We start from the raw sequence: 26495 nt of genomic DNA, 5'->3' as shown, positions 1-26495 counted from the left end.
CGCGATAACTTTAGTGTAATTATTGTATTTGAATAAAAATGTCTTTTCTGTTCGTCTCGTTGTGTATTTCTTTCAGTTATCTTGCGTACTGCAGCAGTTTTTTCTATGTATGTTCCAAGTTTCGCCGGGCTGTGTTACTCGACAGTGACACAACGTGCGAAAGTTTTTTCGTCCTTAAGTTTTTCACACCAGCGTAGTTTCTTGATGTTTGAATCGTCAATCATGTAAGTGTTATTTGTGACTGTACAACTAAAGGATAGTGATACTAGGTCTAGCGCAATGATAGCTTGTCGTACTGCAAAATGGGAGGAACAGAAACACGTACACGCTGATAAACGAAGACGCAGCTTTACTGAGGGATGCGCGATTATAAAATTGGGATCTTTAAGAACTGAAGTTGTACGAAGTGAGAATTTCCCACTAGTTGCCGAAAACAGAGTGGTTGATTGTGGTTGTGGCGCCCTCACAAGGGACCGAGACGTACTGTGTAAAGTTTAGAGGTGTATGAGCGACTTATGGCGAAGAAGTGTTGTGTATGCTGCTGAATGTAAACTGGTTGCATTCGACTATGTTGCATGCGTTTCCAAACCCTGTAAGACATAAATTTCATAGCCATTCCACAAGTGTTGTGGGGAAATTGCCTGGAAAGCTCATAGTGGACGTAAATCATTTTGGGAGATTACCAAAATCAGAGTTTCAAGTGCTGGACAGATTTCCTGAAGCCAGTAGGGGTTGCATCGCTGGCTAGTGGGTTTTCTCCCCTGAACTATAGGGATTATTCCTCTTAAGCGTACATGTGAACGAAGCTAGAAGAAATCACACGAAGAGACATTTCCTAATCACCGTGGTAATTGTGACTCTGAAGGAAAATTTAAAATCATAGAATCTGTCCCAAAGGCCAGCATTTTCGAAAAGTGATACTTGATAAATTGGTGGCAGAGACAATGACTTGAGTGTTACTGTAACATAAAAATGCTATTCGCAAACATAAATTGATGTTTAAGTTGGAGGCGAATTTTCCTAGTCGGGTAATCTTTTAATGATGTTGGGCCTCATCTAGAAAAGAACAGCCTTCGAAGGAAGGTGAATAAGGCTAGGTAGTAGTGACAAAATCCAGAGCTGGCTTGAGTGAGCATATTTTTATGGAATACATTAAATGTATTCGCAGTTGCGAATAAGGACAACCATCAGCTCTAGAATGGATTGACGACAATGAAAATTTGTGCCGGACTGGGACTCGAACCCGGAGTTCCAGCTGACCGCGAGCGGTTGCCTTACCATCCGACCATCCGTGCTCGACCCAGGGCCGGACCCAAACTTCCATATGTCGCCAACCATGCGTCTGCGACCTGGACTCGCACATCCATAGTGTATATTCCCGTACAGGTCAGGCGCTGTCCTTGAAAGTCTCTTGTCCGGTGTCATCAGAGAAATACGATATTTCAGGGCCTGTGTTATTCTGATTACGATGCAAAGGTCCTGTGGACATGCATGAATGACCAAAGGAACAGGCACTGCGACGACTACAGCCGTTATGAAATACATTAAATGTATTCACAATTGAGAATAAGGATAACCGTCAGTGGTAGAATGAATTTAATCGATTTTCAGACGGGGCACTCAAACTATATTTGAAACAAAAGAATCTAGTGGTAGCTGAGAGATCTGAGGGAGAATGCTACGAGTGTTTAAGCTGCGACATTCATTTCAAAAATGGTTCAAATGGCTCTGAGCACTATGGGACTCAACTGCTGAGGTCATTAGTCCCCTAGAACTTAGAACTAGTTAAACCTAACTAACCTAAGGACATCACAAACATCCATGCCCGAGGCATTCATTTCACTGTGGAAGTAGTTGATGTGGAAGAACTGTCAACACCGTCTCGGCAGTAACTTCATTACTGAAAGTACTAGCACAGTGTTAGAAGACGGATACGCTTTTACGGCTGGAGTGGATTTTCTGCTCATGTCACTGGATCCTAACCGTATTTCATTGGGAGTAGGCGCTATAGCAATTTGCGTGCACGGGATTCTCTGACAACATATATACGCTTGGGCCCGTTTATCACAAGAAATATCGTATCATTTTCATTTATTAACCCCATGCTTGCTCTTACTTAGTAATATTATTTCCAGCACAAATGTAAAATTTGAGAGTTACACTTAAGACTAAAATAGAAGATGAGAGGCTTTCTTGTCACTTTTATTTTATTTTGAACTGTAGGAGCAGTCGTAGTAGTAGATGCAGCAGTAGTGTAATCAGTATTGCAAACATCTTTCATTCGTATTTTTAATGTTTTTAACCAGAGTTCTATGATTATGTAGCAGGATGTTCTATGTTCGAGCAGCTTATATGGTCCACTGGAACTAGAAGAAAATAAACGTGCAGTAGCTAACGTTTTCAATGAAGTGAAATGATTTTCACTATGCGTCAATGACGAACTGAGAGACGCATTTGTTTGTTGCGAGTACGACCATCAGTGTCATTAATCACACTTTTCCTAGGTAGCATTTACAATGGGAAGCAGGGGAGCCTTGATTACCCATAGAGAATAAGCTTCGTATGAAGTCTCATTGGTGGGGCATCATAGAATTGCACATATTGCCAACAGTTTAATCACAATCATTGCCGCAGTCGTATTAGGCTAATTCAGTAGTGTTCAATAGGCTGTCAATTATTTTTTAATGTAATGTATTTGTGTCTCGACCACCAAAGAACTTACGAATGTGTAAGTTGGATCACCATCGTCACTAAGCATAAACATACGAGTATTTCAACGGAATACAGTATTGTAACTGGATAATATCTAGAGTGATGAATGCGGACTGTAATACAACACACTGATGTTTATTAACTAAAAAAAAATCAACACATAAAAATTATATGAATTGTCACTTGTACGACTTGCCTCGGTGCACAGAATATTCGAAATAACTTGCCGGTATGCAACTGGGTAACGTTCCGCGATATCCGCCGATATTTATGTAGGTGAAAACTAGCACCACCACAGTTTTTTTACGGTGTATGAATTGTCTTTCTGAATACACTGTGTTTTGATTCCTGTTGACGTAGCTCCGTCCGCAGATTGTTTAACTTGCCATGTGCAGCAATCTGTCGTTTCATTTGTTGAGAACGTTACCCGGTTGCATTCCAGTAGATTATTTGAATTTACGGTACTGTTTCGTGACATACTATGAGCTGATATTATCCAAAAGTGTTACAGTATCAAGTGATACCGTGGGCCTCTCAAACAAAGGATTCAAGTAATCTAAACGAGACTTAGGGACAAGCATCCGTTATAAAAGTTGTAAAGAAGAAGTGGCAGAACAAACCAATAACGACTCCCAGGACCACCTTGTTGTATGTCATAGCAGCAACATTTGATACAAACGCAGCATCCGATGACAGCCTGCAGGCATTAAGCAGCACTGGTAGCGGCATGTAGAGAAAGTATACATAAGCATGTTACTGACCAAGTTACATGTGGGGAAAATATCTTTCAAAATATAGCAATCACAAGCTCGACTGCATCCGTTCCTTTAGCTAAAGTTTGTTTGCATGAATTGGACGTCTTAACGATTGCAGTGCTGCCAGTGCTGCCTTATGTGGAGTAACCCCTAACTGCTTGCCGTGCGGGGTAGCCGTGCGGTCTGGCGCTTTGCCACGGTTCGCGCGGCTCTGCCCGTCGGAGGTTAGAGTCCTCCCTCGGGAAAGGGTATGTATGTTGTTCTTAGCCTAAGTTAGTTTAAGTTAGATCAAGTAGTGTGTAATCCTAGGCACAGATAGCCTCAGCAGTTTGGTCCCATAGGAACATACCACAAATTTTCCCTAACTGCTTTCCCTAACTGATTTCTTTCTGTTTGAGCTGAGAAAGAACTCTCCAATGGTCCCAATCGCTCTCTGAGCAAATCCGCGTTAGATGACATTCTGTGACGCTGCTAGACCCCTCTGTTAGTTACATTTTCCATAGATCATTTGAACGATTCTTTTCTTGAAGTGATGTGGAACGAGTCAGTTTACAGGAATGTCAAATGGTTCAAATGGCTCTGAGCACTATGGGACTCAACAGCTTAGGTCATAAGTCCCCTAGAACTTAAAACTACTTAAACCTAACTAACCTAAGGACAGCACACACATCCATGTCCGAGGCAGGATTCGAAGCTGCGACCGTAGCGGTCGCGCGGTTCCAGACTGAAGCGCCTAGAACCGCTCGGTCAGTGAAGGATGTTGGTGCTGGTCCTGGTTGTTTAAAGTGTCGCAGTGCTGCGCCTATTCTTTCCCTATATTTCGCGGGCGCGTTCAACAGGTGCTGCGGGGCCGAGAGGTGCTCACCTGCTGCTGAGGGCGGATGTGCGCGGTGAGCGGTGTGGAGACGCTGAGCATGATCTGGCGGCGGTCCTCGCCCACGCTGTTGGTGGCGACGCACACGTAGCGCGCAGAGTCCTCCGGCTGCACGCGCGGAAACTGCAGCACGCTGTGCAGGGGGCGCACCAGCCCCTGGGCGCGGACCTCTGTCAGCGCACCTCCCGTCTCCCGGAACCACCTGCACAGGTCGAGCATAGTGGCTTCCCTGGGCTACAACTGATCTAGAATGTAGCGAAATAATAAGACTGTAAGATGAACACCAAAGAAAAAACAAGATAGATGGAGTGTGGTCGCATTAATGCTCACAATAACGAGAGCGGGATAGTTAACGCTCACTTTTTGAAAATACTGTAATCTAGGAGTTTCTATGTAAGTTTCTATACATTTTAAATGTCGAAACGTTTTTTATTGATTTTAATGAACTCTTCTAACAGAATCCATTCTTTCTTTCTTTCTTTTGCTTGTGCCGTTTCCCCGCGTATACGCAGGGTCGGCATGCTTAATCGGATGTGGCAATGTTAGTAGAAGGGGTGGCCGGATGCCCTTCCTGCCGCCACCCCATACCCCTGGGAAGGAATTAGTGTACCCCAACTGTCTGCGACTAGTGTAATCCATGAAATAGTGTGAAAGTGTTTAGATGTCTGCGAGCCGTGTAACTGAGTCGGGACGTGGGAATCAGCCCGGTATTCACCTAGGGGGATGTGGAAAACCGCCTAAAAACCACATCCAGGCTGGCCGGCAAACTGGCCCTCGTCGTTAATTCGCCGGGCGGATTCGATCCGGGGTCGGCGCACCTACCCGAGACCAGGAAGCAGCGCGTTAGCGTGCTCGGCTAACCTGGCGGGTTTTCTAACAGATTCCATATATGTTTTAAAACTTTCTGTTAGACTTAAACCTAAGCCCCACAAGTCCCATACCCAAACGAATGTCGTATTCAATATTTCCGCCGGCCGAAGTGGCCGTGCGGTTAAAGGCGCTGCAGCCTGGAACCGCAAGACCGCTACGGTCGCAGGTTCGAATCCTGCCTCGGGCATGGATGTTTGTGATGTCCTTAGGTTAGTTAGGTTTAACTAGTTCTAAGTTCTAGGGGACTAATGACCTCAGCAGTTGAGTCCCATAGTGCTCAGAGCCATTTGAACCATCAATATTTCCAGGTTCAGGTCCTTACTTACACGACAATATCTCTTTAAAAAGTATGTTGAGCGTAAAATTCAACAATAATGAACGAAATCTGCATTTAAAAATATTTTTGTGGTGGTCATAAAGCCGGTAGTACATGTTATTGGAAAAGTGTTGATACTGCTAAGAAATCCGCCTCCTTAGCCAAATGGTCAGCGCGTCTGACTGATATGTAGTGGCCGGGTTTGATTCCCGGCCGCGTCGGAGGTTTCCTCCTCTCGGGGACTGGGTGTTGTCTTGTCTTCATCATTATCGACAGGCTAGCCGCCCAATATGGCGTTCACTGGAAAGACTTGCAACTTGGCAGCCAACTTCCCCAGGTAGGGATTCCCGGCCATCAGTGCCATGTGATCATTTCATTTTTCGCGGCTAAGAGTGTGCTAAAAGGTATTTCCCGGTTCCGGTTCCGGTCCCTACTTACTCACCTGTACCTCTTTAAGAAGTTTCTTGTTAACATAATTCAACAACAATTAACGAACTGTGTATTTTTTAAATTTTTTAGGATGGGCGTAAAGTAGTACGCTCCCGCCCACGCCCCCCCCCCCCCACCCGTAAATGCTTGTTATGGAAAATGCCATAGTATTGCTAGGCTTAAATCAGAATCTCCTGGCCGCCTTAGATTAGGAAATAAGACACGAAAAGTAATCGTCGAGTTTTGATATTTAAGCAAAATAACTATCGATTGTAGAAGTAAAGAGGCTATAAAATGCAGCCTGACGATAGCAACAAAAACTTTTTTGAAGAACATGTGTTAACGTGTAACATAAAATATGTAACCATTATGAAGTATTTTCAGAGAATTTTTTCTAGTGTGTATTCTTATGTGGTAGTGAAACACGTACGATGAACAGTACATACAAGAAAAGAAAAGACTTTTTTAAATATAGTGTAAAGTAAAATGTCGAAGGTTAGACGGGTAGACAGGATAACTGAATGGAATCGTAGAGAAAATAAATTTATGGAAAAACTTGAGTAAAAGAAGCGGCAGGTTGGTAGGAACATCGTGAAGCATAGTTGAATAGTTAATTTGATAATAAAGAGAAGTGTGTGAGTAAAAGGAATAGTAAACAGGTCATTCGATGTACGCAGATATCGACATGATGTTCTTTTCGGCAGTCAACTTCTGTACAAAGGATTTTACTGTCTGTCTAGTTTGCATTGATTTTTAAAACTGTGAGTAGTTTCGTTCCCACATGAATCATCTTCAGTCCTCAATGTACCGCTGACTACAGAAACCCGTTCAATTAATCATTGAATTAACCCGCTATGGTACAGGGCAATATCCATTTCACTATCAAATTTCCTCTGACCAACGGCTAAGTGACGCTCTAAATCGGCCACAATGCAGAAATGAAAGTACTTTACTACTTATTAGTAGAGGAAATGAATTTCGTGTCTGACTCCGCAATCATTGTCATAACACCGTCTATCTAGACCGCTCATTAAGTCTTTATTTACGTACTGCGATGTTTCGGCTACTGCCACTATCAGGCATAAAAAAGCATAGGACTTATAAAAGAACTTTCTGTATAAGTAATGACATAGCATCTTCTTCTATAAATTCTAAGTGTTTTGATGTCTCATGATGGCAGTAGTTAAAACATCGCAATAAACTAAGGAATTTCAGCGAGTCGCTACAAAACAAGTAGTTTACTACATCGAAGTGAGTGTCTGAGTACTAATAATAGATTTCAGAGAAGCAGTACGGCCATCTCAGGGAAACTCCACGCCATCTGCCTAACAGCGCTGTCCACTCAACCACGGAAATGATAAGACGTAGCTTATTGCCATAATTGTTCAAGTAGTACGTCGAAGTAGGAACATAAGAAAAAATCAAGAAGACTAGAAAAGGAATATAAAATTCGCATGGTAAAAGATGGTCAAGGCACGAAAGCCGATCGACATGCTAAGAAAGCTGTTTTCCGCAAAAGAAGCGTACTAGAATCACTCAGTCTAAAATTTTTACGCTTGAAGGGCGGATCTTGACGGAAGATTAGAAACATGTAAAGGTAACATGATTTATTTCTCACAAGCTCTGACGAGTTTTATTTTATTACGGATGAAAAGGGCTGACAGGGCCACTTGGCTATCATTACTTGACTTTTCGCCTCAGGCAACAGATTAATAGCACATATTAGTAGTGTTTCGATAACTACATCCTTACAGCACAAGAAAGCCTTGAAGTTCTGAAGTGTCGCACAAGATACAAATCTTCTGAGCCTTTTCAAAATGGAATCTGCCACGCTATCTGATTACGGCACCTCTTAATAAAAAATATTGATGGTACAAGATTACCTTAAAATATTAATTAGATATGCTTAACAATCAGTTGGTCTTGTATCTCAATATGTTTATACATAATGGCCCAGTCACCGTTGAGCTCCTCGCTACAGTCATCTTTTGTATGTTGTAGCACTTCTTATTTTCCGTGCTTGCTAAGAAATATTGGAGAGAAATTCCACCCTGTGCAAAACAGCATTGATTGGTTGTGTTTTATCTAAAACAAAATCAATCAAACTCTGTCTTGTTTAAGACGGAATTTTTCTCCAGGTCCTATGTTCGTGTTAGTAGAAGCCGGCAAGTCTTTGCTTTTCATATATCTTCCAGCCTACTCTAAACGGCGCTTGGGTTGATTGTATCTACGTTAGCCCTTCAAAAGTCATGTAATTTTTCTTTTACATCTTCTTGCAGTCATTACTTCTCTCTGCCTTCTTCTTCATCCTCCTCCTCCTCATCATCATTTTATCGTTAAACCCTTCTAAAGATCAGGAACAATTTAAACATTTTATACTCTGCTGCTCCCCTATCCTCTTGTAATATTCCAGAACTCTGTTTGTGTGGCAGTTCGTCACACTGTTATTAGGAGTGCTTCACGCGCTGTGTGTAAACATGCGCACGACGCTCTGAGGCGCTCAGTCATGGCTTGGCAGCCGTTGAAAATGGAGCTCCCGTTGGATGTTACCGCCAAGTGCGAATTGCGCGCAGTTATTCGGTTTTTGAACGCGAAGGGCACTGCGCCGATTGAGATCCATCGCCAATTGACGGAAGTGTATGGTGAGTCGTGCATGGATGTCAAAAAAATTCGTAAATGGTGTAGACAGTTTGCAGCTGGTCGGACCGAAATTCACGACGAACAAAGCAGCGGGAGACCGTCAATTTCTGAGGAGACAGAGTTGAAGGTTGAGCAAAGCATGCGTGAAGATCGGCGGATCACCCCGGATGATCTCAGCACGTTGGTTCCTGAGGTTTCCCGAAGCACCGCTCGCAGAATTTTAACGGAAACATTGAATTACCGGGAGGTGTGCGCAAGATGGATGCCACGCATGCTGACTGAGGACCATATGCGGCAACGAGTTGATGCTTCCTTTCTTCACCGTCTTGCATTCGAACAGGACAACTTTGTGGACTCAATTGTCACGGGTGACGAAACCTGGGCATGCCACTTTACACCTGAGACCAAGCAACAATCACGCCAGTGGCGGCATCCTACTTCGCCAAAGCCGCAGAAATTCAAACAAACACAGTCTGCCGGTCAAGTCATGACAACCGTTTTTTGGAATCGGAAAGGGGTGTTGCTGGTCGACTTTATGCCCACTGGGACCACAATTAACGCTGACAGGTACTGAGAGACTCTGAAAAAACTCAGACGGGCAATTCAGAACCGGAGAAGAGGAACGTTGAGCAAGGCCGTACACATTCTCCATGACAACGCTCGCCCACACATCGCTCGGCAAACCGTTGCTCTCCTGCAACAGTTTCAGTGGAACGTAATAACCCACCCACCCTATAGTCCTGACTTGGCGCCCAGTGACTATCACCTGTTCCCTAGGTTAAAAGAACATTTGGCCGGAAACCGATTTAGCTCTGACGACGAGGTGAAGAAGAGGTTCATAACTTACTGAGCAGCATGGCGTCGAGCTGGTATGACATGGGCATACAAAAACTGCCACAGCGTCTACAAAAATGCACCGACAGAAATGGTGATTATGTCGAAAAATAGCTAAATGTTCAAGCTGTAAACTGATGTAAACCATTGTAGAAATAAACAGGTCTATGTACTTATAATAGGAGACCTTACTTTTGGGATTACCCTCGTATTATAATTATTGAAGTAGTTGGAATACGCTTCCTTTTATCTGAATGGAATCTTCGCAACTAACATGAACGCAAATTTGTTAGGTAGCCTTCTATGCAAGTCAAATGCTTAGCGCAAGAATAAACGCAAATTTGTTAGGTAGCCTTCTATGCAAGTCAAATGCTTAGCGCAGGAATAATATCACGGCAAGAAAAATTGGAATTGCAAGTGAAACAATTTGTTGCTTAGGTGCTTTAAATTGCACTCCTAGCCCGGAGAAAAAGGACAGCTGTTGATGCGAAAGTGATAGCAACAATTTTTTTTCAAAGTTTCAAGGTTTTTTTATTTGAATGCATTGTAGTTTCAAATACCTCTATGTCCTAAGTATCCAGAGTGGAATTCTACATGGAGGACAATCAGTTGATTTCTTAACTTGTGATTGTCCGGAAAACAGTCCTGACTGATGGTATCCGTGCATCTTCTAAGTACTATCGAGATATTCACTTCTTAATATAATAAAATTAAAATAATTAATAAATAGATTCAACCAAAAATAATTTTTGCGGGAAATTCAAATTTTACTGACAGTTTTTTTTTCAGAATAAAGACTGGTGTTATAAGAATTATATTTGGCGTTAATTTTGGAACATATTGAAGAGATATCTTCAAAATGTTGACAACTACCCCACAATGTATGCTTATTCACTAATTTCTGTTGTCGTCATCAATATTTCTCTTTCCTGTAAAAATAATAAAAAGCGTGAACATAACACTAGACCAAAAACAACCTTTCCAAAACTTCAAAGCATTAAGATTAGTACAGAGAGGAGTGAAATAAATGGGTACACATGAATTCAACTACTTGCCGGACGACATTAAACATGTGGATAATGCGTTGGAGATTTCGTGTGATTGGAAAGGACTATCTGTTGGGGAATTCCTTCTGCTCCATGGAAGAGTATCTTACAGTGATAAGTATAATGTTCAAGTTATTTAATTAGAACTGGCACTGTATTATTGGTTTGGCACAACAGATACACGTAACAATAATATATTCTCTTCACTATTTACAACAGTTTGTCAACGGTGGGGTGACTTTTCGACTCCGCAATTGTAGAAATCACGTGGTTTTGAGGCGAAGAACTCGTCGAGCCATGTTCGGGACGCATTTTCATCCGGAAAGGAAGTCCCTTGAAGGTTGTAGGATAGAGAGAGGAAAAAGTGAAAATTTGTGGGCGTAAGATCAGATGATCAAGGTGGATACGGAATCATTTCCCAACCCAACTCCTGTACCCTGTTTTTTGTCAGTCTAGTAGAATGCAGGCGGTCATTCCCCGCTGTTCTTGGATTCCGTCTGGAAGACGTCTCAGTAGTTGAAAAATATCAGGATGATGATTACACCCAAGGGAAGCAATTCGTAGTACACCACACCGTCGCTGCTCCACCAGATGCATAACAGTTTCTTTCATGGATGCACACAGGTATTTGTTCGGAGAGTTCCTGGTTTGTTCCTTTCTTTTCCTTATTTTAGCCGGCCGCGGTGGTCTCGCGGTTCTAGGCGCGCAGTCCGGAACCGTGGGACTGCTACGGTCGCAGGTTCGAATCCTGCCTCGGGCATGGATGTGTGTGATGTCCTTAGGTTAGTTAGGTTTAAGTAGTTCTAAGTTCTAGGGGACTGATAACCACAGCTGTTGAGTCCCATAGTGCTCAGAGCCATTAGAACCATTTTTTCCTTATTTTAGCATAAAGACACAATTTCTCTTCACCAGTAACGATGCAGAAAGGGAATCGTCGGGGTTGCTCACAAGCCAATTGATGGGGAGCAAGCAGAGACGCACGTATGGCCGCCATCTGATTTTTGTGACTTTGGTTTATAGGATTTGGTATCAATACACCCGATTTTTGAATCTTCCCCAGTGAACGTAATTGTCGCACGTTGGTGGAATGACCACAGTTCATCACATTTGCCAGTTCTCGAGTATACCGACGTGGATATTTTGGATTAATGCGATTAAACGATCTTCACCACACCCCGAAGGTCTTCGTGAACCTGCAGAGTCACTAATGTGAAAATGATCCTCCTTAAAATGAGAAAACCATTTTCTTACCGTGCTCTGTCCAATGACATCATCATACACGGCGCAAATACCGGGTGATCGAAAAGTGAGTATAAATTTGAAAACTGAATAAATCACGGAATAATGTAGATAGAGAGTTAGAAATTGACACACATGCTTTGAATGACATGGGGTTTTATTAGAACCAAAAAAATACAAACGTTCAAAAAATGTCCGACAGATGTCGCTTCATCTGATCAGAATAACAATAATTAGCACAACAAAGTAAGACAAAGCAAAGATGATGTTCTTTACAGGAAATGCTCAATATGTCCACCATCATTCCTCAACAATAGCTGTAGTCGAGGAATAATGTTGTGAACAGCACTGTAAAGCATGTCCGGAGTTATGGTGGGGCATTGGCGTCGGATGTTGTCTTTCAGCAGCCGGCCGAAGTGGCCGTGCGGTTAAAGGCGCTGCAGTCTGGAACCGCAAGACCGCTACGGTCGCGGGTTCGAATCCTGCCTCGGGCATGGATGTTTGTGATGTCCTTAGGTTAGTTAGGTTTAACTAGTTCTAAGTTCTAGGGGACTAATGACCTCAGCAGTTGAGTCCCATAGTGCTCAGAGCCATTTGAACCATCTTTCAGCATCCCTAGAGATGTCGGTCGATCACGATACACTTGCGACTTCAGGTAACCCCAAAGCCAATAATCCACGGACGGAGGTCTGGGGACCTGGGAGGCCAAGCATGACGAAAGTGGCGGCTGAGCACACGATCATCACCAAACGATGCGCGCAAGAGATCTTTCACGCGTCTAGCAATACTTTGTTTTTCTTTTTTTTTTGGTTCTAATAAAACCCCATGTCATTCCAAGCATATATGTGTCAATTTTTACCTCTCTATCTACATTATTCCGTGGATTATTAAGTTTTCAAATTTATACTCACTTTTTGATCACCCGGTATTTCTAGCCTCATCCGCTGCTGTCACCCCTCTACTGAACTCGAACAGGGTAATATGTCGGAAATGTTTGGATTTCTCCACTTGGTATTCCATTTTCTAGCGCGCACAGCTGCACTCACTATCTCCAAATGACAAAATGACAGTATGTAAACTTAAAGGGAAACAGTGAACTACAAATAATAAATGACAGTCGATAAATAAATCCATAGCAATCGGCATAACGACCTGCATAACGAAATGGCTATGAACTTATGCAACGACCAAACATAACAGTATTTCGTAATGTACAGTCATTTAACTGTACTGTGTTTAAATCAAATAAAATGTAGTCTTTCGCGTCTTTGCACATCTGAGGGACAACCTTCCACAGGATCCACGGAATACGTCTAATGTAGTGTAACGTAGTACCGAACATACAATTAGAACTAGAATGGGCGGAGCAACAAAGTCGTTCTGAAACTGACAACTTGCCACGTTAAGTAAATGCTTTTCAGCGTCTTCGAAGTGTGCACCATGTGAATATAATTACCTGAAAAGATCAGTGCCTCGAATAAACAAATCGTTTCGGTTAAGAGAGCGAGCCCGTGGCGAGTCACCGCGACGCCCCTCACCTGTATGTGGGCGGGGGGAAGCCCTGGGCGGCACACACCAGGTCCGCCGGGCTGCCGGCGCGCGCCACCACGCTGGCCGCCGAGTGCTCGATGCGGGGCTGCATGTTGCCGTCCGGCTCTGCAACACACCGGGTACAGCGACTCAGGCAGCGGAACAGGGTCTGCCAATATCTCAGCTCTGCCTACTACTGTACTATCCAGCTAGCTTCAGGGCACGGAAATACAGCACAAACCACTCAGTGTTTGCAGACCGCCTTTAACAGGCCAAGCACAGCAGAGAAAGATACGGTCATAAAAATCAGAAAAGACAGACATCTCCACCATTTTCAAGAATACTTTCAGAAACACAAAGCATTAACGTACACTACTTAATCATCAGATCAATACTGGAAAACAGACACAATATAAAATAATCGAAAAACTCACACAATCAAAAAAACTGAAAACGAAGCTTTTTCTTTCGCATACCTCGCTCTCTCGCCTTACCTCCCCACCCTTTTATTTCATCTCTTTCTCCTCATATCTTTTCCTCCATCCCATTACCGACTCACTCTCAGTTCCCCTACTTTGCGTTCACTGAAAAATGTTCAAATGTGAGTGAAATCTTATGGGCTTAACTGCTATGGTCATCAGTCCCTAAGCTTACACACTACTTAACCTAAATTATCCTAACGACAAACACACACGTCCATGCCCGAGGGAGGACTCGAACCTCCTCCGGGACCAGCCGCACAGTCTATGACTGCAGCGCCTTAGACCGCTCTGCTACTCTCGTGCGGCTGCTCCCCCTCCCGCTAATCACCATTCGCCACGCGGGATAGCCGTGCGGTCTGTGCGCTTTGCCACGGTTCGCGCGGCTCCCCCCGTCGGAGGCTCGAGTCCTCACTTGGGCATGTTTGTTGTCCTTGGTGTAAGTTAGTTTAAGTTACATCAAGTAGTGTTTAAGCCTAGGGACCGATGACCTCAAGTCCGGAACCAAGCGGCTGCTACGGTGACAGGTTCGAATCCTGCCTCGGGGCCGGCCGAGGTGGCCGAGCGGTTCTAGGCGCTACAATCTGGAACCGCGAGACCGCTACGGCCGCAGGTTCGAATCTTGCCTCGGGCATGGATGTGTGTGATGTCCTTAGGTTAGTTAGGTTTAATTAGTTCTAAGTTCTAGGCGACTGATGACCTCAGAAGTTAAGTCGCATAGTGCTCAGAGCCATCTGAGCCATTTGTTAAGTTCCATAGTGCTTACAGCCATTTGAACCATTTTTCGATGACCTTAGCAATTTCGTCCTATAGAACTTACCACAAGTTTCCAACTACCAATCACCATTCGGATCTTCAGCTCCATCACTACTCCTTTGTTTACACCTTAAATAAGTACACAGTAACGTAATTAAATGACATAACACAAGCGTCTGACGAATCACAAAGAAAGAGAACATTTCTAGAGCAAAGAAAAACTAGCAGTTAATTCGTGGTAGTACTACTCACACAAAACACACAGAGAAAATGTTATCCAGAAAGATGGAAACAAACAGTAGTGGTGCTACATTGTGTTGTGTTTAGCATCAATAAATGCGTAGTTCTGCAAAGCAATGTGGGATTAGATGGAAAAAAAAGTGCCAAACTAAGGAATACCTAAAAAAACTTGCAAGCAGACGGCGTTTCCTGGTGTCAGCTAAAACTGAATGTCATTGACTGTTCGTAAAATTCACATCTTTTGTACTGAGCTGTTTTTCGATCTCATCGCTAGCAAAATTCTAAATATTTTCCGTTACAGACCACTGATGGAGTTTTATTTCAATAAAATGAAACGCATTTGTTGATAGAAACACGCATTTTTTGTAGTTACGGAGATGGATTCAAAATACCTTTAATAATAACTCAACTATATGAAATATATATGCAGTTGCGAATACGAACAACCATCAGCTGTGTTAGGGAATGATGACAACGAAAATTGTGCCGCACCAGGACTCAATCCGATTTCTCGCCTTACAAGAGTGGCCGCCTTCTCAGCCTCGGCTATCCGTGCACTACTCAAGGTCAGATCCAAACTTCACATGTCGTCGTTTATGCGTCACAATCTGTACTCGTACACACATTATGTAATTCCTGTACATGGGACCACATTTTAATTGACAACTACTGCCCGGTTTCGGCGGATAAATACGATACTGCATCGTTCTTCTTAACAACATAGCACTGTAATATAATAAGTAACTCAAGTACTTTGGCCTAAACTTCGAACGAAAAAAATAGACTCGACGCTTACACACAACTCAATATTTATTTGTTTACCGCAAGGCAATTCAAACTGAACTACAACCAACATTCAGGAATTACTTAATTTTATAAAATAAATAGAACTAAGCAACTAAATCTATAAATTAATATCTAAATTTTCAATCCATTCTTTGCCTTTGTCACTTCAAAGAAATCTTCTAGATTTCCGGGATAAACTCGTCTGAAACAGCTTGTTACAATATGTTTGATGGTCTGATGTTCATTGTCACAGTCACATTGAGAAGATGAAGCTTTTTCCTAACGCTGAAGGCTTGTTCCACAGATGCCATGGCTTGTACGGATCCTCTTAACTGTTTTCGAAGCTCTTCGTGGTAATTCCATGACGACTGGTCTTGTACGACGTCTTATGAGATTCTGATACTGCTCTTGGGCAATACTATTCCACATTGCTGACCATTTATTGCTCAATTTGAAATATACTGGGCTTGCAATGATCTTGCCAATATTACTGGTGACTGCCTGGGTTTTATTCGGATCGTATAAAGTACAGGGACATCAAAACTGGATTGCGTACTGAGAAATTAATTTTTCATTCTGCTTGAGAAGGTCATTCTGTTTTCGAAGATCTGGTAGCGCAGCGTGATTTAGAGGCGGTAACAAGGGAAGAAGAAGAGGAGTGTATCTGACGCAACCTCTTATTGCCCTGACTGCTGCATTTAGCTGAACGGCGATTTTTGTCACCTGTGGACTATTAAGTCACATTAGAGCACAGTATTTGGTGGCAGAGTAGACGAGTCCTAAGAAAGAACACCGTACTACCGTACTGTTATAGCTCTTGCACCCGTTTCTGTGATGTTATTGCACGATCTCAGCCTTGCTGCGGTGTTTTCTACGTGTTTCCTGCACGATGCAGTTAGTCCAATAAAAAGCCCACAACAAACTAAAACCAACATCTCCTTACCACTCTCCACACGTATAAAGCCTTTATCATACTCACTCTGCGCTGTGAAAATGCCACCGGATTTCTCTGCCTAGGGAACAACGTTTTTTCATACGTGTGGCTCACTTTCTGAATTCATTTACTCTTCCTCGACTCTAATAATTCATCACCCAATCAGTCACCCCACCCTCCTCACTACATTGAGTAGGAATAAATATTTTAAACCTTTTGTAAACTGTACGTTAAATGTTGTATCAAATTTTCTTATCCGTCGCATCTATATGTTAATGTCCCACTAACACTATCAAATGTGCGCAGTAACATGATAGTTTGCATGGCAGTGGATGCAGAGAACGGAGGAATCGGGACATCTACGAGTACAATCCAGAAGTCACTTTACGATGCGTGGCAGATTGTACTAGTTCTGCAAGTGTCATTCCACAGTGACATTCCCCCCCCCCCCCCCCCCCCATCCCTCAACCCCACCCCTGCTTTTCTGTCTTAGTCGCGAACGTTGGGCGGGAAAACCGATTGTTGGAATGTTAGTAACCCTTCGTGTGCGCCCTCTAAATTTACCTACAAGAACTTTTCAGCATATCTCTATATATAAATTGTAGTCGCTTGCTCGTGGCGGTCTGTATATGCGGGCTAATCTTAGAGACTGCTGTAAGGACTTTGATATGGTTTCGACTAATAGATACACTGACTCACGAGGAAGTTTTCTGTGTATGATTTATAAATATTTCGTACAAATGGTTCGAATCATGATGAATTAAAGGTAACTTGTGGAAATGATGCCATTGTCACTTAGCGAACAGTTAGTATAGCTCGAGAGATCAGCAGTGCCTCGCGAACGCAGAAAGCCGGATGGTGGTCTAACGGTTTCAGTGCCTTCGGGGTTGAGTCATAGTTTTTTAACGTAGAGATTTATTAATTCAAAGAAGATTTATTACTTTTTCGGAGCGAAGTCATTAGTTTCTTGAGGACTAGATCCTACGTTTCGAAGAACAGTTTTTCTGTTTTTCAAAGACGACTTTTCAAGACGACTTTTCCGTCTTTCAAGAAAAGAATTTTGTTTTCAAGAGAATTTTTTTTGTTAAAAAAATTCTTACACAACAAGAAATGGGTCTCTTAGCTTATAAGATGGGAAAAAGCGGTAAAAAATGTGAATTTCGCAAGATGGAGCCTTATTTTGAGCGAGTTTTTTCTTTTTCCGTCCTGTTATAAAGAAAAAAAGCGGTTAAGGCTTTAGACTGACAAGTTTCTGGTCCGTGTTCAATTCTCGGTTGTGGCTGTTATTCATTCAATGTTTTTTGGTGTATCTGATAATACTGTGATGAGGGTAATACCTTCCTTTCCTTTTCTTGCAGTGAAACATCACCAGGTGTGACTGATACTCAGTTGAGTACATATAGTGTAAAAAAAGAAAGGAAAAGATGGTCGAGGTGGTTAAGACAACCGTTCTAGAAAAATTCAGCATCCTGGCTCGGCACAAATTTTCACATGTCACCTTTTCTTTTAAGGCTGTATATGCACTTCGAAATACTGTATGAGACAATTCCAGGCTGCCAGTTTCTGCTTCCTTTAGATTACCAGTCGCAGTTTGCACTCTTAATTCACTGCAAATTCTTCAAACAACGAGCAGTGAGTTATTCAGGTTTGGAGTATCGTAGTAACTATGACCAATAACGAAAAGATAACCACCTCATCATCAGGCTGTGATGTGAGATGTACGGTTTGAGATAATCAAATATTTTTAACCAATAATTTCCCTGCAGTCATTTGAGAATAATTGCGTAGCGAAAAACACGCGAATCCAGAATACGTGGCCTTTCATTTTTTATGCTACAAATTAAACTTTTTCCCAAAAGCTACTTCAGCAACTTATATACAGTACGTTCTTTCTGCGCGCAGCAGGTGACTTAGCTTCCAGCTTTCCACCCACCTTGAATCAAAGCTAGAGATGTGGACACGATGCTTTGCATGGCAGGGCGAAGAAGTCTACCATAAAGAGTCCAAGACAAAGAATTGCGTCAGTGAGTCTAAAACAACACAGCACAGTAACACGAACTTAACATGTACATCATACGTATTTTTTCTTATTTTGTTATTTTATTTGTGTCGCCTCAGCCAGCCTCAGATAAGTATTTAATCTCTCACACACGCAACCCATGATTCGCATACGATATTTAAACTTATTATTAACATATAACTTACATCATTATGTGCTCCCATTATTGCCATGAGATGTCACTCCAAATGCGAATTCAATACGGACACTCAACATATATGCCTTCAGACAACTTTTCTGCTTTGCGGTGCTTACATTGTATAAGTTATATGGAAGTGATGATATTTAGTTAGTTAACGTTGTTCTCTGAAATTTAGTCATAACTCGGCCCCAAAACGAAACACACTGACGCAAGTCGTGTTACCCACTTCAGTGTGTTAATTATTTTTTCTCTGCGTCTAACCATCTTCCCGTAAACACGTCACAGAATTTACCACCTGTTGTTTTCAGCACCATCGTTACTGCGCCATTATGTGGACTATGCCTGTCACTATAGACTAACTGTTTTGCGTTCACGCGTCCGCACTTCGACACTTGGCTTTCTACGCAGGGGCAAACAAGCATTAATGGCATTCTTCTCCTAATAGATATAATTATTAGTCTGGAAATGAAGTAAATACTAATGTAATGTTTTTCAGTACACTGTCCTCCGGCACCAATGAAAATATGTGCATTTATACCCCTAACAGCCCGTATGTAGGAGGAAGCAATATATTGGTTGGCTTTTCTAGCAACGTAGAATCTCGGACTTTCAACAGTAGACCCCACTGCTATGTACAACACTTCTCTTGTAGCGTCTGCCACCGGTGTTGGATGGTCTCCGTGATACTTTCGCACATACGGAACGAACTCATGACAGAACGCGCCGCTTGCTTTGGATATTCACTGTTTTGTCTGTTAGTGCTATCTGATAAGCATTCTAGACTGAGGAGAAATACCGAAATATCGGTCGAATGAGGGTTTTGTAAGCTACCTCTTTCGTAGGTGAATAGCTATTGCTGACGATTCTTCCAGTGACTCTGTCTGGAATCTGCATTTCCTACTATTAGTTTTATCTACTCATTCTACTTTAAACTGCTCCCACGCATACTACCAGCTATTTAGTGTATGTGATTACTTTCAGTTGATTGTTTCACAATTGTGTAGGGAAACAACAACACGTCTTTCCTCCTATATACGCGCAGTACGTTACATTCGTTTACTTTGAGCGTAAGCTGCCGATCCATGCACCAGCGTCGACCATCTGCAGATTTTCCTTTATTTCGCTATGATTTCATAGCGTTACTTCTTTACTGTGTACAACGGTATCATCCAAGAACAGCGTCATGAAGCTGCCGACGTTATCAACTACGTCATTCATATACGAGGCCTGTTCAGAAAGTAAGCTCCGATTGATTGCCAAATTGAAACCACAGTGAACATCAGAAATGTTTTACTTGTAACAATTAGCTACACCTTTCAGCTACTTCTCTACGTAGTCGCCGTTCTGACTTAGACTTTTGTCATAGCGTTGTACCAACTTTTCAATAGCTTCATCATAGAAGGCAGCCGCCAGTGCTTTCCGCCAATTCTCCACGCTGGCCTACACCTCGTTGTCTGTGTCAAAATGTTTTTTTCGAAGACAGCGGTTCATGTGACCAGAGATGAAACTCAGGGGGAGACAATTGCGGACTGTATTGTGGGTAATCTCACATTTCCATTTGAAAACGATGCAGGAGCATTTTCATTGCCCCTGCAGAATGCGGCTGAGAATTGTCTTGAAGAAGAAAGAGCACGACAGTTATGTAATGTTAGCTGCATGGCTTCAGGCGAAATTTCTCACCAGGCCCTCGTACTTGGCGGCAGACACTATTTTCTAGACATTTTTACGCACTCACTGCGAGCTCAGAAATGAGAAGAGCGACGTGATGCTAACTGGGGTTATACTAGAGACACTACCCAACACATCTGTGCAAAGCTTTATCGGATTTTCATAGTCGTTTCCATTTCGCGACCGATCGGAGCTTACTTTCTGAACGCCCCTCGTATATTGTGAAAAATAATGATCCTATAACACTCATTTTGGACACGCCTTAATTCCATTAAGAATTAAATGCTGTGTTCTATTTGTCAGAAACTCTTCAATGCAGTCACAAAGCTAGTCAAACATTCCGCACGCTCGTGTTTTCTTCATAAGCGACAATACGAAACTGCATCGTTTACCTTCCGGTAGTCAAGGAATACGGCATCTATCTGGGCGCTGGAATATATTGAATTCTGTGTCTCGCGGAGGAACTGAGCGAGCTGGGTATCACAAGAACGTTTTCGCGGAATGCATGTTGATTCCTACAAAGAAGATTTTCCGTCTTCAGAAACACACAATAAGCGATCATAAAATCTTTTCCCACTCGTATACAACAGACGTTAGCGACATTGCCTTGCAGTGATGTGCATCTGCTCGACTACCGTTCTTCAAAACGAGAATGACACGCCTGATATCGATATCATTTCGAATCCTTACTTCCTGCAGGAACAGCTGCTAGACGAGCGCCGGCCGCGGTGGTCTAGCGGTTCTAGGCGCTGAGTCCGGAACCGCGCGACTGCTACGGTCGCAGGTTCGAATCCTGCCTCGGGCATGGATGTATGTGATGTCCTTAGGTTAGTTAGGTTTAACTAGTTCTAAGTTATAGGGGACTAATGACCTCAGAAGTTGAGTCCCATAGTGCTCAGAGCCATTTGAACCATTTTTTTGCTAGACGACCGTCCTTTCCCATACCCTATGTAGAATCGTATAGGTATCCCATCACGTCCGATCGCCTTTTCTCGAGTGACTTTAGTTCGTTTTTCTATCCTGCATTCACTTATTTCTATACTTGTCATTTTGCTGTTCCTGCGACTTTTGATGGGAGGAACCGTAGTGTGGTCTTCAATTGTGAAACAAAAAATTGATTGAAATGGCTCTGAGCACTACGGGACTTAACATCTGTGGTCATCAGTCCCCTAGAACTTAGAACTACTTAAACCTAACTACCCTAAGAACATCACACACATCCATGCCCGAGGCAGGATTCGAACCTGCGACCGTAGCGGTCACGCGGTTCCAGACTGAAGCGCCTAGAACCGCACGGCCACACCGGCCGGCCTTGTGGAACAGTTTCAGAAAAAAGAATTTAGCTTTAAGTCTTTCTCTTTGTCGCCATTCGAGTGGACAAGTTGCTTTGATCCGTTTATTGAATTAAAGATGAGACCAAATGTTCTTAGGATTGTGTGCCAGATCGGTCTACGGAATTTTACTTTTTGGATTCGTTGAATGTTTCACGTATATCTCTCCTCACGCTGGTTTTGGCCGTGTTCCATTTCTTTTCGTCCACAGGGTTTTGGCTACATTTAAGTATGTGGTGAAACTCTCTGTTTTCGGAGCAGCTTTCTATTGCGGCTTTTTATTCAGGCTGTCGAATCACTATGTGTCTTTCCAGTTCCAAAGAACTCTGTTTGTTACACATCTGTCTTAGCCATATTGTACAATACTCCTGAATTTTGTACATTTTCAAAACATTTTTAGTCTCAGGGTCATATATTTGACGTTGGCTACTCACTTAATCTGAACCCTATTTCTTGTCGAATTTACAAGCAGAAATATGTTCCCACTTTCCTTTACATTATTATTAATATCCGTAGTCAGTGATGCTCTAACGGTCTTATGATCACTAACCCCTTACTGTATGGTTAGAAATAGGCCCAAGTTTTTCAACTCAGTGAACATGAAGTCTAACAAGCTACACGCAATAGCAGTTTTTTCTGGAATAAACGATTTCGAATAATATAAAACGAATCCGTTCACTACTACCCCGCCCTGTAACATGAGTCTTCCAGTTTGTAATGGGTAAAATGAATTCTCGCCTTAATACTATAACATGACTGGCGAAATTAAGTGCGGTCTTCACCAAATTCTCTCTAAAATATTCCGCCACAACGACTCCAGAGGCAAGGGGTCTATAAAAAAAGCAGCCGGTTACCGTATTTGATCCAGCTTTAACACTTATCTCCATCCAAGATGTTTCGCATTCTGAATCTGTTTTAATCTTACTAGACGTTACGGTATAATTTACGCTTGTAAACAAGCCTCCACCACTTGGTTCCACCTGATTTTTACAGTATAGATAATAAGAGATTTTTAAAATTTCATTGCATTTCACATCTGGCTGCAACCAGTTCCCTGTTGCTAGTAGCCCTGCTATGCGCGCCTTATTACCATTATAATGAGAGTAGCTCTGTGATCCTTCCACGGATGTTCCTGCAGTTAACTAAAGCTGTATTAACATTTAATTTCTCCCAGTTTCCATGATGAAAGCTACTCTTTGTAATTAGTGTGGCTAATTTTCCTGCTTTTCGAAACCAGTATGTAATTTAACGTGCTTGTAGATAGGTTTTTCTATCCCGAAAAACCGATATGTACACGCCATTCGTGCACTGTGGAATCTGTTTTATCTGACCGTCTCACGAAGTGACAAGTTATAACGCGCTTATTTCACATATATATACCCTCCACACCGCTCATACGACACGTAACATACTCCCTCTCTCACATCATGAAGACAAGATTTTCCTGCTATTATTAATAAATGCGAAAGTTGTTTGTGAATGACAGAAACATGTTTTATATGAGATCGACTAAGTATTAAAGCTATGTTTGATATATTTTTGTTTTGCAGTTATTTTATTTTATCTTTTTTTATTTAGGAAATTGCTTTTTCTAGCATTATATGATAAATGTGTGTGGTTTTATTCACTTTTACTACAACATTCTTCTGTTCCACGTTACAAATAACCAATTTTCGAATAATGCCTGAATCAGACATTAAAAATTTGAATTTTGTATAATACTGCGTATTTGTTAAGTGACAGACAGGAGAATAGCTAGTAGAATAAAAATGTTCCACTGGTTACACAGCCCTTTATTTATCCTGACTCAGCTTCTAGATGGTTCAGCGCTCTCAGTCTCTGGAGGAATTTAGTAAGACACTGATCACATACATAAAGAAAGCCCTTGTTAGAAGGTGACGCAACAAACCTAACGAACAGATAATGCGGATACGACCATAAACAACCAAAGCTACTTGGGAGATTACCACAATGTACGCTTACTTATGATAGTTTGCGGTAGTCTATGGTAGTTTTACAACTCTAATGTTTACCAAATTTTTAATACGCGCTTGTAAAACGTTCAACACATTTAATCATATACAGCGTTGGCAGCTTTTCATATTGTAGCGTCTCAGGTTGTTCGAGCGAACGTTTTTTTCAAGATAGCTTGCTGCATGTAACTTTGGGGCTGACATCTAGCGGCCTAACCAAGAGACACACGAGCATTTGTCAGTGCCTGCAGTGGGAAACCTATTCAAGGTCTTTTATTGGACGCGTACATTCATCACCTATAAGAACGTAAATAAATGATATTAAATATTATTCAACCCTTTTAAAATCGGTACACTCCCTTTTGTTATACAGGAGAACACTGTAAAAAATTTAAACATAGTAACTATCATAGTTTCGGAGATAAAAAAATACAAAAAAGTAAAACGCTGACACTTAGGGAACTAAATTCAGTTAGGAAATATGATAGTTTATCTTTTAGTATAATTGGAAAACATAAACCGAACTCTCAGTGTGCAGAAATAATTAATTGAGATTTTCATATTAAAACTTTAATTATTTTTCGTTTTTGTAATATAAAAGTCAGACAAAGTTATTATTTGTGTCTATTACGGTTGTGGGAGTAAATGTGAATAAATGAGAGTGTGTATGTGGGACATTAGTTTAATTTCAATGTTGCATTATATACCGTCTTAAGTAACCTGCAAGAGTTACACAAGCCTGTCGTGGGAAAATGATCCTAGGGGATTTACTCACTTTGCTGATGACGCAGCCAGAACGTCAGCTGGAGTAAAATCTGTATCTAAAGAATATTTCTAGAATTATTGACTTTTCGTTTCCATTTATTAAACATTACTTTAATATTTGCATGTCAGATTGATGCAAATGCGTCTGTGTATAAGGATTGGTGCAGGCCAGTTTTGGCGCGAGTACGATCATAAGCGAGCATTCTGATTGGCAACGAGTATGGTCAGCCAATCAGAACTGAGATGGTTCCCAATCGTTACCTGATAGTTATACTGGGAGTGAGGGTGGAAGAAGGAAGTCGCTCGCTAGCTTTGAACGCGGACGGTCATGTTACTAGTGCAAGTCAGAATAATGTGTAAGATGAAGAATTTCTTAGTGTTTGAGATATTGGTGAGCTAAATCGACAGCAAGTTGCTGTTGAGGCTTGCTTGGCGAAATTTCAGAGATTTTGACTAAATCTGTTGGACAGATATTCGCGTGTGAAATATTGGCCTTCATAGTATCCACATGGCATTTTTCAGTTTTCAGCCACTGAGCTTTTTTGGCGAGCGGCTGCTTTTTTAGAAATCCACAAGAAAGACCTAATGTAATAACTCAAATTAGTGGTGAAATTAATGACTGTGAAAACGTTGTTTAGTTCGGGTCGGGTTTGGACAGATTTCTGGCTGCTGTGCTTGTGAAATGTGTATATGAGTTGTGAACTGGAAGAAAATAGCCAATAGTTTAAATGTGGATTGAGTAGTACCTTTTTTTGCTATCAAGGACAACATAAACATTTTTGTGTGGATATTTATAACGTTATTTTCCAGAAGCCAATGCATTTTTTTACTGTTCGATAAAATTGAATGACAGTTTTTCTACAGAACTTTCTTTCATGAATAGAGTTGCTCGGCCTCAGTAATTGTATATATTAGATGGTGTCTTTTTTTTTTTTAATCAAAGCTGATTTTACATCATCTTGTAAGTATCTACGTTGCCGAGTGAAGGGACATAGAGCAGACGCCGTTCAGAGGTAGGTGAATTTTAATTTGCAGCCTGCACAGTGACAATGACGTAACGAGAATAAAAACAAAAAACAAACCCCACCACCGAGCGAGGTGGCGCAGTGGCTAGCACACTGGACTCGCATTCGGGAGTTCGACGGTTCAATCCCGCGTCCGGCCATGCTGATTTTAGGTTTTCCGTGATTTCCCTAAATCGCTCCAGGCAAATGCCGGGATGGTTCCTTTGAAAGGGCACGGCCGGCTTCCTTCCCCGTCCTTCCCTAATCCGATGAGACCGATGACCTCGCTGTCTGGTCTCCTCCCCCACACAATCCAATCCAGTCCATGAAAGTACAGCGGTTGTAAGTACAAACCCCGCCCCGCTGCAATGTGGCAGTAGGAAGAGAGGTAATTTGCTTAAACTACAGCGTAAGTGAAGTGAGATATAGAAGTACTGCTCCATACCAGTGACGATGATCTGCCCCGGCATGCTGATGCGCCGCTCCCCCGTCAGCTGGTGCACCGTCTGGCAGTAGAAGCGCGAGTACGTGTCCTCTGGCGCTGTGTCGCGCACGTGCAGCGTGCCGCCCGTCGTCGGAGTGTACCTGCAAGGGTAGGCGGTGTACTACTGCCAATGTAACTGTACAAGCACCTCCCTTAACGATCACTGATCTAGAAAACAAACTATAACTACATTTTAAAAAGAGATTACAAAATAGTTTCGACTGTCAAAAACATTTATTTCGAAGGTAACCGGGTTCGATCAGTGTTTGGCCATCCTCAGACCCTCATACCATGATGGTGGGCGGTGACAATGAATGGAGCGGGTGTTGTGACTCCACGAACGTCAACTACTTTGTGGAGTCACAATGCCCGCTCCATTCACCGCCACCGCCTACCATTGTGGTGTGAGGGTCTGTAGAAGGTCAAACACTGACCGATACCGGTTGACATCGAAATAAGTGTTTTTGCGGTAAGGGCTCTTTTTTCAAATGGTTCAAATGGCTCTGAGCACTATGGGACTGAACTTCTGAGGTTATCAGTCCCCTAAAACTTAGAACTACTTAAACCTAAGGAAATAACACACATCCATGCCGAAGGCATGATTCGAACCTACGACCGTAGCGGTCGCG

At 42.2% G+C, this 26495-nt stretch overlaps 1 protein-coding gene across 1 annotated transcript in view; it reads right to left on the bottom strand.

The window, feature by feature from the left end:
• The window catches only part of LOC126263358 (Down syndrome cell adhesion molecule-like protein Dscam2), a 118098-nt gene that overhangs the window by 20063 nt on the left and 71540 nt on the right, over positions 1-26495 (bottom strand). The window contains exons 3-5 of the mRNA XM_049960448.1: positions 25828-25967; positions 13254-13371; positions 4333-4543 (exon numbers count right to left, since the gene is read on the bottom strand). Of these exons, the coding sequence (XP_049816405.1) occupies positions 4333-4543; positions 13254-13371; positions 25828-25967 (469 nt within the window). The remainder of the gene's footprint in view (positions 1-4332; positions 4544-13253; positions 13372-25827; positions 25968-26495) is intronic.

The sequence above is a fragment of the Schistocerca nitens genome, chromosome 6 (genome assembly GCF_023898315.1).
Source record: "Schistocerca nitens isolate TAMUIC-IGC-003100 chromosome 6, iqSchNite1.1, whole genome shotgun sequence".
In the NCBI taxonomy this organism is placed as follows: Eukaryota; Metazoa; Arthropoda; class Insecta; order Orthoptera; family Acrididae; genus Schistocerca; species Schistocerca nitens.
The sequence above is the reverse complement of the archived record's forward strand: the minus strand, read 5'-3'. Positions and strand labels throughout refer to the sequence as shown.